Source organism: Erythrolamprus reginae, unplaced genomic scaffold (genome assembly GCF_031021105.1).
Source record: "Erythrolamprus reginae isolate rEryReg1 unplaced genomic scaffold, rEryReg1.hap1 H_22, whole genome shotgun sequence".
Taxonomy (NCBI): domain Eukaryota; kingdom Metazoa; phylum Chordata; class Lepidosauria; order Squamata; family Dipsadidae; genus Erythrolamprus; species Erythrolamprus reginae.
In genome coordinates, this window is record NW_027248476.1 from 109674 (window position 1) to 124040 (window position 14367).

At 39.5% G+C, this 14367-nt stretch overlaps 1 protein-coding gene across 1 annotated transcript in view; it reads right to left on the reverse strand.

Annotated features, from left to right (window-relative positions):
- LOC139155484 (mutS protein homolog 4-like) overlaps positions 1-14367 on the reverse strand; it is an 84583-nt gene that overhangs the window by 65293 nt on the left and 4923 nt on the right. Inside the window, exon 3 of the mRNA XM_070730631.1 lies at positions 1096-1259. Within this exon, the coding sequence (XP_070586732.1) occupies positions 1096-1259 (164 nt within the window). The remainder of the gene's footprint in view (positions 1-1095; positions 1260-14367) is intronic.

Genomic DNA, 14367 nt, shown 5'->3' on the forward strand with positions numbered 1-14367 from the left:
ACAAACATTTCCATGTGATGAAAACAGCTACTACAGCTGTTCATAAAATGTGGTTGTTGTGCTCCCATTGACTATAAACCCAGATTAATGTTTCAGCATTCTCTGTCAGGCAGTACTGAGGTAAATATGCCTTCCATAAATTTCCCTTATTTCTGACACACATAACAAAAAAGAAGTCTGTCCCATTTATTAGTTGGAGAAGAAGTTGTCATATTAACCATGTTATAACGGCCTTCTTAGACAGTTGTAGGGGAATTCTGATAACTGGGAAGAAGCTGTTACGTAGAAAAGGTACAGCAATTGGTCTCTGTTAATGGCCTTTCCTGAACAAAGGAATATGGAGGGAGCCCTTTCTACTAGATCAGTGGTGGTGAACCTATGGCACGGGTTCCAAAGGTGGCACCAGGGCCATATCTGCTGGTATGCAAGCTATTGCCTAGCTCAGCTCCAATGTGCATGTGTGTGCCGGCCATCTGATTTTTGGCTCGCACACAGACTCTGGGAGGGCATTTTTGGCTTCCAGAGAGCCTCCAGGAGAGGTGGGTGGTGGGTGGTCTTACCCTCCCCCAGCTCCAGAGAAGCCTTTGGACCCTGGGGGGGAGGGCGAAACACAAGTCTACTAGGCCCACCAGAAGTTGGGAAACAGGGCATTTCTGGCCTCCAGAGGACCTCTGGGGGCGGGAGCTGTTTTCACCCTGCCCAGGCATTGAATTATGGGTGTGGGCACTCGCTCATGCGCGATAATGTGCACCCATGCTCTTTCGGCACCCGAGAAAAAAAAGGTTCACCATCACTGTATTAGATCTTATTGGATGAGCAGGTGCTATTGAACCACTATTTTCTATGACTATGATTTATTGTTACTGCTACCTGTAAATCATTATATATAACAATATGTTTATTTGGACTTGGCACATACAGTTTTATAATGATTTTGCAATCAACCAAGTTCAATTCCAATGTCAATAAAAAGCAATCAGAAAAATTTAGAATCCTAATTTAATTGGCCAGAACAATGGCTATACACAATTCTGCTAATTCAGTGCAAATATTTCAGCTGTTTATATCACGAAGATTATAATATTCAGATTTTACCTTGGTATATGTTGTATTATCAGCAAACTGGGATAGTACTACTTCTGGATTTTTTAGGTCAATGCTTGCCATTCCCACTTCACCTCTAGCAAATCCTCTCCCTTCTATTACAGCCACAATAACCGATGCAATACTGTGAGTGGAGACTGCTGAAGATGATGTAACTGTGAAAGATACATTTAGAGTATTGACTGAGCTAAGACCTGCTCTGAAAAAGTCTAACAAAAATCAATAAAGGAGAATATTTGTAACTCAGAGATGAAATGAGGGCTCCTTGATGCTCTTTGAGCTTGGTTGTTTTCTTACAGACATTTCATTAATAGGCCGTGCTGCTTGCTGCCAGCTCCAGCTGTCGGGCCACTTGATGTTTGCTTTCCTGGGAGCCCGCAGCACCCAGCAGGTAAGCGTGAAAAGGTTGGAGGGGGGCAAGACTGCTAACAAGCAAACAAAGAGTCATAAAACGATTGGGACTACCACAAGCAAAAGGAGGAATAAACAAGAACAAAAGTAAGTATTGCCCACAATACTAAGTATTGCCCACAAGAACATATGCTGCAACGTCCTTCCGGTCAACGACTACTTCAGCTTCAACCGCAACAACACAAGAGCACACAACAGATTCAAACTTAATATTAACCGCTCCAAACTTGACTGTAAAAAATATGACTTTAACAATCGAGTTGTCGAAGCGTGGAACTCATTACCGAACTCAATAGTGTCAACTCCCAACCCCCAACATTTCTCCCTTAGACTCTCCACGATTGACCTCTCCAGGTTCCTAAGAGGCCAGTAAGGGGCGTATATAAGTGCACTGATGTGCCTATCGTCCCCTGCCCAATTGCCTTTCCTTATATCATATATCATATGTATTCTCTCTCTCTCTCTCTCTCTCTCTCTGTATATATATATATATATATATATTTGTTTTCGTAAATTTTCACGGGTATATGTATGTAGATTGTTCTGAGTTCGGGTTCAGAACAATCTACATATATATATATATATATATATATATATATATATATATATATATATATATATGTTTTCGTAAATTTTCACGGGTATATGTATGTAGATTGTTCTGAGTTCGGGTTTTGCCCTGTGTAATGTTTTGCATGTCTATGCGACGTTTCGGTGAAATCTCATTCACCATCTTCAGGCTGGAGTTCCAATCTTTGTGTTGTTGTAAATGTAAACAACACAAAGATTGGAACTCCAGCCTGAAGATGGTGAATGAGATTTCACCGAAACGTCGCATAGACATGCAAAACATTACACAGGGCAAAACCCGAACTCAGAACAATCTACATATATATATATATATATATATATATATATATATATAATATATATTCTCTTCCTATCTCTTATATCATATATATTCTCTCCCTCCCATCTACTTCTCTTCTTTTTTACTTTCTATCTTTATATATATTACTTAATGTCTATTCTCTTCCATATGTATTGTATATTGGACAAAGAATAAATAAATAAATAAATAAATAAATAAATAAATAAAAAATAAAATAAATAAATAAATAAATAAAGGAAAAAGGCAAGGCAACCATCACAGGATTCCAAATTGCCACTGCGCACCTGAAAAGGGCATTTACCCATAAAGGCCCTGGATCTGCTCCTTTTAAAGAGCGGAATCACGCTGGGGGAGATGCCAGCTGATTAGTGGTGAAGCGGGTGACCACGGGAACCAAGAAGCGGCATTTGAAGCTCTTTTCTGTAACAATGGAAGCTTGGAGGGCTCGAGAGCTGTCCCATTAGCGCTGTTAATTCTGGCCCTTAGCTGTTCAATGGTAAGCTGGGCAGCCACAGAATGGCACTGAGAGCTCCCTTCTATATCAGGCCACGCAAAAGGAGGTTGTGATGAACCCGAAAACAATCAAAGAAAGCTTGATCTCCTCCGAATCCATCAGATGCAGCTTCCCTGGGCTGCATCTCACTTCCCCCCTCTCTCAGCCGGAACAATGGAGATCCTTACGGGCTTCAGCTAGAGGCACGAGCGGCAGCTAGGCTAATGTCCAAGAGTGCCGCAACCCAACCATAAAGCCAGATGTTGGGGAGCTCGCAGGGGGAACGGTACTTATGATTTGAGTGGTGGATGCAAGTCTCCAAGGATGGATGGATGAAAAAGACTGAGTATCACTTAGGATGGATTCCTGGAATCAAAGCACGCATCCTGGACTCGGACTGAGTCAGAAAGAGGGATAATCTATGTGAGGGGCAATATTTATAGTTGGCACACTCAGTCCTGTTGGCTACAGACAAAGTCCACCCATTCTTGGAGACTAGCTCCCCTTACTGTGCAGAACAACCAAGCTCAGAGAGCACCAAGGATCAGTCTTACAAAATGGATGGCTTTTATAATAAGTGGCAGATGGTGATTATCACTGGTGTTTAAAATAATTGTCCTAGAAACACCAGAACTCTTTAAAATTTGGCATAGTACTCCAAAAATGCCAGTAGGCAAATGCAAAAAATCAACGTATGAAATTATAACCTGATTTTTTTTTAAAAAAACAAAACACTATATTTTTTAGCAATTAAATGAATAAACAATTAGGAAACAACTGAATATGAATTCTGATTTTCCTTGATGGATTAATTATTAAATTTAGTGCTTCAGGTCTAAATTTACATTTAATATTTAAATTTTAAATTTAAACTTGTGGGGGGCTTTTTCCTCTCGTTGGAAGAATGCAGTCTTTGCATCTGGAACATACTTGTCTTCTAATTGTTTCATCACACTATTATCAGTTTATGGAAAACAAACACATCCCCAAAATGTAATTATATATTTTGTGTTGTTACTTTCTGAAATTGTGCAGAATTAGAGGTTGTTTTTCAAATAACACACATCTTCACTTATTTTTCCAGTACTCTTTAAACATTGTTCTTTATATTGAGCTATTAACTTCTTGTCAATTCCTTTCACAGTCTTTGCTAGGTCAGTGTTTGGGTCTTGCAATTTAATTGTGTGTTTATGTTGCTACAATCATTAGAACACAAGGTTTTTTTAAAAAAATCATTTTATATATTTTCTTGAGGCTTCTCTTCTTTCAAATGAGATTTAAATGTAAACATTTCCATTTGCATAAAAATACCATATCACAGGTTTCAGAAACATCTTTTGTGTAATTATAATTGTTTTATAACTCAGACTATCTCTAACATGAAAATGAATGTTAGTAAAATATGTTCAATTCACACCTATTCATTTTGCACATAATACATATAATTACCTAGCTTGCCTAAAGGGAGGGACTAAATGGAAGCAAACTGGATTGTTCTGCAGTCTTGGCTAATTAAATATTATTTTCATGGAAATGTTCCATCCCAGAATCAGAGAAAAAGAAATGATAGCATCCCACTCCCTTATTGAAATTCATTGCTTATTAGTGTACCTTGCAAAGAAGTTGGCAAATGGAACTATAGAAATTATTCACTTACTTAATGCATTAACCTATTACTTTATATACTGAACCACCTTGATATAGCAATAAAAGCACCTCACAAATCTCACACAGCAAACCTTTGAGAGGTTCGGTACTACTTTTCAAGGCAGACATCAATATCTGTATAATTCTATATTACCCATCTCAAGGAGGTGACTCTAGGCAAGAATTATCTATTTAAAATCCAGTTATATGTTTTAAGGTATGTCCAATAAAAATTCTGGAAGTTTGACACCACTTTGACTTCAACTGCCTCTTGGGTTGTTCCCAGTGGTGGGCCCCAGCCTCAACAGTAGGAAACGCCGTTCCGGTGGCGGCCATGTAGCACATAGGCTAGCATCCGTGGCGATGCTGGGTGTGCACACGCCACTGGCGCTTCCTCAGACCTACGCCTGCCCTGCCCTGCTGCGAGCATTGCCTTCTCCTGCCGTTTGCCTCTTGCTCGCCTCTTGCATCACCCCCCCACCGCCCATGCTGCTGCCGTTGACCCCAAGAGTGAAAGGCGAGCACGGCAAGCGGGCGGTGGAGGGGCAAGCAGCGGTGGGCAGTGGCGAGCGGGCATTTGTTTGCCCATTCTGCGCATGCGCAGAAGCAGGAAAAACTGGAAACCATGCTCGCGCCCGCACACACACAAAGGGGGAGATATGGGGGTGCACTCCCGGCCCGTTCCAGTAGGGCTGGGAATGGTAGCCCGCTCTTGGTTGTTCCCCTGTATTGAGATCAAAGAATCACATTTAGGGTAGTCTCTTTGATATCTATAATTTAAGGTAGTCATGCTGACATCTAAATAAAAATCACAGAGATCATCCTGTTACTATCTTGGAAGCCTAACCTTATTCATTCTTATTTTGTCTTCCTTAATTGATTATATCTTTTTTGATGGATGTGGGAAAATTCTGGAAGTAATAATATATGTTAACAAAATCTCTGTAAAAGTACTCATGGTATGCCTATTTTCAAGATTAAATGTGGGCTGGATCACATAAGTATTAAGCAAGACTAAACTGTAATTAATCTGGAATATTTTAAATTGTATTCCTCTACTTAGCAGGAATTGGAATTGATAATCTAAATAACATCTTCCTTATCTATAATTCTATATAGGTATTTGTTGAATCTGAACAGAACTTGTATTTTGAATAGCATAAACATTTTTTAAAATGTAATATTTTTAGGATTATATACCTGAGAAGTCTCTAACATTTTAGCTCAGAAACAGTGACTGGAATCCTAACTTAAGATATTTTATTTCAATTTTTCTCCTTCCCTGCAGGTGCTATTCAATTATAGTTCTTTTATACCCTAACTAACATCATATTTCTAGCTCTTTCAATAAAAACAATTTTAAAATTCTAGTGCAATTTTATACTGCCCTCTGCTGGTCCAGTTAACCAACTACATAAAAATAGAAAAATACAACAATCATCAAAAACATCAAATGTCATACAAATTATTAATATATTTAGGTTCCTGTAAATTATCTCCAAGATATTGAATATGTGCTTGCTAGTTGTTTGAAATAACAGCAAATAAGGAGTTTTTCCTATTATTTAAAAATGTATTTTTAAACAGGAATTTGTAAACTTCATGGATATTATTTAATGATTCCTTATCTTAACATCATCCTCCATACTACTGACATTACTATGTTGGCTGAACATAGTGGGAATTACATTTCACACAACTGGAGGGCAGAAGTTAAGGAAGGCTGCTTTATTTAGCATGGTCAGTTTGGAAGCCTTTCTCTGTACTTTTGTCCATTTGAAGTGGCATGTGTACATCAAGTGGTTATTTCAAAAAATAACTTGACAACTGACTGGACCACACTTCAATGCTTCTTAAAATTAAGAAAACTTCTGGTAAAAATAGAGAACAGAATTCTTCAATCCTAGGTGAAATCCTTCAATATACTACTGTGTTTCCCTGAAAATAAGACATCTTCTGAAAATAAGCCCACCCCCAAAAAATAAGCCCTCCCCAAAATATTTAAATGTATGCGCAGTTGGCCCTTCCCATTTCCTCTGGGTAGGGTTAGGGAGACAGAGCTGGAAATCAGGTAAGAAGGCAAGCGGAGCCCTGTCTTGCTCTGTGCTCCCCAATATAATAAGACATCCCCCAAAATAAGGCCAAGTGCTTATTTTGAGGTTCAAAAAAAATATAAGTCAGAGTCTTATTTTTGGGAAAACACAGTAGGCAGCTGTAATAATTGGTCCAAATTGTTCTTGTGCGAACAGTTTGGACCAATTATTACAGCAAGAGCAATTATTGGTCCAAACAATAACAGTTTGGACCAATTATTGTAGCCACCTAGTAGATTATATAATAATCAGTGAATTATAGTTCAGTATATTTGAGGGGAACCAGATTGTTCAGCAACTTTTTGGGAACACTGATATTATGTTTTAACAAGGTTATTCAGTTTAAGCTGAGACTTTATTTATGGGTGCAGCTAGGCTGAAATGGGCTTTTGGCGAAGAAAGCAAAATGAGATCATCATACTGTGCAGTGTAAACCACAGTGTGATGAACAAATATACAGAATGCAATCATAAACAATACAAAGCTCAGCAGTAAAGCAAACTCAATTGGATTTTTAAAAAAATGTAAATGTAAACTTGAGATTCAGTGCGCGCTGAGTACAATAATAGTAAATAAAACCCCATGTCAGTAAGTCAACCCAAATCTTGATAAATTGGAAACGGCAACAGTGAGAGGTTGACTTCTATGCAAGCAAGGCAATGGTGTGCCACTCTCCTCTTGGATACTGCACAACTTTATACAAACCATATGGGTCAGTAATCAGGGCCCAGCAACATTATCCTTGTTTGCAAGTAGGGAGTGGAGTTGTACAGGGTTACTCAAAAGTTTCTCTGCTATGTCTTTTACTCTGCAAACATAATGTACAGTAGTCCCTCACCTATCGCTGGTGTTACGTTCCAGACCTGGCCGCGATAGGTGAAATCCGCGATGGGGAATTTCTCCTCCTTCCCAGCTCTTTCTACAACCCCAAGCACACCGCTGCCGCCGCCAACCACTAAGCGCGCCTCCAAAGACTGCCTTCTCGGCATTGGCGAGGCGGGTTGAACGAGGGGACGGGCCTCCGCTAGAGCTCAGTCCCCGCCCCGCTCATCATTCGCCCAGCCGCGGGCTGGTTGGCTTGTCCTGCCCTTCCAAACTTCTAAGCGCCGTATCTGCCAACGCTGACTTCAAAACCCGCGATGAAGTGAAGCCGTGGTGGGTGAAGCGCGATATAGCGAGGGACTACTGTAGTATTGACTATCTTCAGTGTCCTGTTTTCTGGCAACCAGTTTATTCTTATTTTTGTGGCATATTGTTTTGTGTTGTTTTCTATAGTTTTTAAGTTTAAAGAATTGCCTATCTGCAGTTGCCATTGTAACAGGTATGTTTTTTTTAAAAAAACCACAAAATCAGACTTTCAGGGCAAACTTTAATAATATTTGATGTCTTTCCATCCAAAGACATTCTACCATTTCCTTTATTTATGATTTTAAAGCAATTTCAAATGATCTGATGAAAGCAATTTTCATGGAAGTGTATCCAATGTCATGACTGTATTTCTTAAGTTCTCTAGATATATAAATACAAGATAGTGACATGAGTTGCTGATATCATGATTAATGGCTATAGAGTATAACATTCAAAAACTAGTTTATTCAAGCAGGAAAGACTATGCCTGCCGATATACAATATATGTTCTCTGCAGATTGTGGTATGTGATCCTCACAAAGGATGCCTTCTTCGCCCATGATAACCATGAATTTTGACATTTCTGAGATACATTCCCAGGACTGGCCATTGCCAAAGCATAATCCTGCACTATATTGTACAGTATTGATCTCTGGCATCTTGTAATTTATTGAAAAGCTCTGTAGGTTTGCTTAGGTCAGCTGGCGGTCATGTAACAATTTTGAATAAAATTGTAATATAAAAGCTTAGAATCTATTTTATGTTTTGCACTTCTCTTTTAAAGTACTCAAAATACAAACTGGAATTACTTCATTTACATTTCAGAGATCTTGATTTATTAACCAATTTCTCTTTCCCATGAGAATGAAGATCTTTGTTAGTATCTCTGATGTAAAAATGAAATGCTACAAGAGCTTCAGAGATATGCTGACTATCTTATTAATAATACTGCCTTCAGCATAATTTTCTACTAAGGTATCATATTATAGAGGAGCACAGAGATAACCTTGAATGAACAGTTTGAGAAAAACTAAACAGAACTGAGTCCTATGAAAGGAGCTTATAGAGGGGAAGAAAACAAAGAACCTTCCAAAAATTTCCATTCGGCCAAACTACATGGCAGGTGTTTACTGAAGATTCTCAGTCATCCAGGTAGAGCCGTCAGGAAGTTGAGTGGACTTCTCTTTTTTCTCTCACATGGGTTCAAAACGTTTCGCTACTTATTTGAACCTGCAAGAAAAGGGGTCCAGTTGCCCCCCAGCTCGACTTCCAGAACATGCCGCAGATGAGGCTATATAGGGAAGACAAGCCTGTGAGAAGCATACTTGTGCTTCAGAAGAGGCTGAGACACCGGCAGATGAACACAGCAACAATGTGTTACTGGTCACGTCAATGAGCCTGGAGCAGGCAGAGCCCGCGCGGGAACTGCCAAGGCTTCTCATGTTCCCACGGATCGTGCAGCGCGCTAGGACTGGGGCTGCTTTCCTTTGGCATTCGGGATTACCCAGGGAATAACCCAGCCGGACAAGTTCCTAAGAGCTGGGAAGACGCTTGGCTGGGTTATTCCACAGGTAGTCCTGAATGGTTCATCTCCTGGGATTGTCTGCTTAACATGAATGCAAGCTTCCTTCTCCTACCCGCCGAGAAAAAGGAAGGGTTTTATTCGCTCTGGGTCGCCCAGAGCAAGTAAAGCACTTCCATTCTCCTGGCGGTGGGAGAAACTTCCTTCTCCCACCACCGAGAATGGCCCAGCATGAATAAAGCACTTCCTTTCTCCTGGTGGTGGGAGAAGCTTTATTCCTGTGGAGGAGCCACTCACATAGGTCAGCAGGCTGTAATCGAGGAGGTCCACTGAATTGAACTACCAGTGCATGCACAGATGGAAAGGATCTAGCATCTTTTTAAAAAGCTGAGCAGCTTGGATTCCAGCAAGGAATCCCAGAGCGGGCAGGGGAGGTGCCTCCACCGGCACAGTCAGTAATCCTGGAAGTGACTGCCACCGGTCAGCTGGAGCTGCACACGCAGCTTCATTTCCGCTGGTGAAGGTGTTCTACCCCGTGGTGCCTCCTGCCCACCCCTGCATGTATATGACACAGAGAAACATCACAGTCTAGTTCAAATGTATACATATACAGGACAAAAAAATAAAAGAATCCTGGATGGGATGAACAAAGCTGTTACAGAATCAAGTAGTCTTGCTTTGGATGCTTTGAAACCTCCTCCCAGAGGGGATCAAGAGAAACATATCGTGAAGTGGGTGTGTGTGGCCTTCTAACAATGCTTCATGCTCTAAGCATATAGCGCTTATAAGCATATGAATAATAGGAAGTGAGCTTCCTATAATCTTCTCAGCTGTCCTTACCACTTTCTGTATGGACTTTCTATCTGAGGGACTGCTGCCACCAAAGGAAATACTGATGCAATTTGTTAAAACCCTCTTAATCGTGCCTCTGTAAAGTGTAAAGGACCGAAGGAGAGAGATGTGATCTCCTCATCTGATGTAAGAAATGCAAATGTTGGTTTGCACACTTCACTAAAGAGAATGTATATACTATAGAGACCAAGTCACATTATCCGTTATCTGTACCTCCAGATAGTTAATGCTATTGACCTCCACAGCTGCAGCCTTGATACAAAGTGCAGTATGACTATGCCGTCTCTTTCTAAAATCAACAATAATCTCTTTTGTTTTATTAACATTCAAAATCAGGGTTTTTTAAATTGATGGGCATTCAACATCCTTTTATTATACCTTACAATAAAGTAGTACCACAAAGGGTTAATACCAGGTTTGGATGGATAGCTTCTAGTAAGTGAGCCCTCCCTGATTGATTCATCCATTTTCTCTATGAATGACAGATAGTTGCTTCACATGTTCCCCTTCCTAATATAGAAGCAATATTGCAACTGTGCCATGGCAATAGAATTGCTATACATGGGAGAATGAAAACCTTGCTTTAGGTTTCTCAAGAGACTTTGAGTGGCTGAGATTGAGAACAGATGTTGAGGGCTATGTTTCATCCTGCCATGCCTGGCACTGAGTAAACGCAGCATAGTGACTGTGTTTATTTGTGGCAAGGACTTTTCATTGGCTGAGGAGAGAACACATTTTTTTTCTAAACCACGATTAGATATTCAAATTAATGCCATCTTTGGATTTTCTGACCTATGAAAGGTAGTCAGAAAGAATGAATAACTGATTCGACCAATACTTAAGATGGTATGTGTCTTAAAATAGGACAACTGAGCTTAACTGTTGCCTCTTGCAGAATTCATCTGCAACAAGTCAGTACCAAAGGTGCTTTTAGACTTTCTTGCTTTCCTTTGAAGACATTTTTCTTCTCATCCAAGAAGCTTCTTCATCTCTGACTGGATGATGGGGTATGGAAGGATGTAACATAACGTAATATAATATAACCATAACCATAACCATAACCATAACCAAAACTTACCAACAACACAACTCCTTCCATTCCCCACCATCTAGTCAGAGCTGAACCCTTGTGGGTTCAGGACTAAACCTTAAAATGTTACTGTGCTCCTCAACAAATAATGCTGTCTATCATTTGTCCTTTTTGTGGCTATTCAAATAATGTGACTTAATCAACTGAAAAAGAGTTCAAGCACCTACCCAATCTTGGTTGGTAAGCCCCTCCCACCTCCGTCACATGATCGTCAAACCACTTCCACCTGGTCACATAGCTGGCAAGTCACTCCTACCCAGTCACATGACCATTAAACCACACCCACACAATAAGCTATGCCCACAGTATGGTAGTAAAAATTTTTGCAACCCTTTACTGTCCATAGACAAGTCTTTTTAACAGAGAGTCTATCCCCACATCTTGCTCTCCAGAACTCAGGAATCTGTTTTCTTGTATCTTGGACTACAAACAATATGAGTATGCCACAGATGACCATGGGCAAGAAGGTGCCAAGACTGAGGTGGGGTATTTGGCTTGGCTTTTCATTGTTTTCATCTTGTGAAACTCCTTCCTCAAATCTGTTTGGTATAAGAGAGGTAGAGGGAAACCCTAGCAAGTATTTAAGATTATTAGGTTATAATAACAAATGAAGTAGCATTCCTTTCCTACTTGGTCTACTAATACATACAATAGTGAATGCCATAATTTACAAATACTTTACAGATTAACAGAGTTGGAAGGGACCTTGTAGATCATCTAGTCCAACCATCTGCCCATTTGATACTGTATGAAAAATTATTTTTATCTATTTATAGAAAAATCATTTTTATCTATTTATAAAACTTATAGGCTACCCATCTTATCTCAAGGTAATGCTGGGCAATTTTAGAGCATACATCATATGCTATAAAAATTAGTAGCTGTTAATAATATAGCATCAGTAACTGAATAGTGGAAATATTTAATTTTTGTTGTTATTCTAGATTTCTACTTTAAAGACTAGATTACAATCCATTCATATTTGCAGATCCATCACAGGCTTGTCCTTATAATTTTGACTTGTTCAGTCCATTACATTCAATGATGCTTAAGATATTTTGCATTAAACCTATTCTACCATTGACTGATTTTCTACTCTGAAAAAGCCCTGAAGGAATTCTTGTATTTTTGTGCTCAACATAAATCTATAGCAATTCACTTGACTAAGCTGAAGTTTCTTATCAATATCTTGGATTAGATCTGTATAATTTGATCCTTGACAGAGTAAGAACAAATGTGAACTAGTTCATTGGTAGGTTGGGATTCAGACATTTACTTCCTTGTTCTGTATTCCATATATTCAATAATCTGTCCATCATAAAATCAGATTTTTTAAAGGTTGATATTAAAGAGAAAACTTCAATACTATACATCACGTAAACACATACAATAGTCTATAGCTCAGGTTAGAGGAAGCCCAGGTCAATGTTATAGATAATTCTATCAAGCCCTTGATCCAAAAGCTTGGCTTGCTTTGTAAAGCCATTTCTAGTTTCCATGCCAATAGGATCTGTAAGAAACATTGCTCAAAAATCTTGCAGTGTTGGTAGTGGGTATTGGAATCTTGATGAATCCTAATTTCATTTAAGCAAGGCCAATTACAAGTATTGATCCCAAATAATTCTGCTGAAGGAAATGAGTATATCTGACATAGATATAAGGTTGAAGAATTAAAAAAACCCTATTCTCATTGGATTTACATATCAGGTTTACAGATGGCTGTATAAAAAGTTTCAAAAATGTTTGTATTATTGCAGACCTTTGGAAATGGTCTAGCTAATTAGGTCTTATTCAATGTGATGTATAAAATCAGTTATTGTTTTTAACTGATATTTTTGATATTTGATAAACTGATATTATTTCTATAACATAAAACTAACAAACATATCTGTATAAAGTGCCATTGAGGGGTAGTATGCATGTTCGTGCATAGGGTCTTTACTTGAAAAAAGCCACTTCTTGCCTACAGAAACATTTTTATTCCCATGCCAACAGAGACTGCACACAGAGGTGTCTTCTGGCTCTGGCTACTTGCTGGACTTATTGTACAGATATAGAAATCACAGACACTGAGACATGATTTCTTTAAGCAAGGTTTTCCCTGGGCCAGGAAATCTCTCTGTGTGAGCAACTATTGATGTGTGAAGCTCTCGTCTCTCTGGGATGACGCTCTGCCCATAGGCTTACCAGTTTATTATTTATAATCATTTTCTTGAGTGTACAAATATAAAATATCAACTCCTAGTTACAATGGGAATGTTTAATTTGTTACACATAGCAAGCAAAACATAATCCTGTCAGGGCAGGATAGCTAAAACAAACATAAGAATGTCTTAATTCGTTTTTGCCCTAGACAAACAGAAGGATTTCCTTAAGCTAATCAAATGGGTGGATTATCTCAAGCAAGTAGTTTCTTAATCCAATCATGGTTGGTTTGACCATTGCTCGATAGCTCAATAAGCAAGCAACCTTTATTCTAGATACACAGAGAATATAGTTTTTATATGTAAATAATACAGAATAATGAAATGCTTTACTGAAGGATAGGTTTGCCTATCATTGCAGTAATTGATAATAACCTACACTTATGCAACAACAACCTATTCCTTTCTTCTGCTATGGGTGTCAACAGATTCAAACTCAACCCTGATAAGACGGAGTGGCTGTGGGTTTTGCCTCCCAAGAACAACTCCATCTGTCTGTCCATTACCCTGGGGGGGGGGATTATTGACCCCCTCGGAGAGGGTCCGCAACTTGGGTGTCCTCCTCGATCCACAGCTCACATTAGAGAAACATCTTTCAGCTGTGGCGAGGGGGGCGTTTGCCCAGGTTCGCCTGGTGCACCAGCTGCAGCCCTATCTGGACCAGGAGTCACTGCTCACAGTCGCTCATGCCCTCATCACCTTGAGGTTCGACTATTGTAATGCTCTCTACATGGGGCTACCTTTGAAAAGTGTTCGGAAACTTCAGATCGTGCAGAATGCAGCTGCGAGAGCAATCATGGGCTTTCCCAAATATGCCCATGTTACACCAACACTCCGCAGTCTGCATTGGTTGCCAATCAGTTTCCGGTCACAATTCAAAGTGTTGGTCATCACCTATAAAGCCCTTCATGGCACCGGACCAGGATATCTG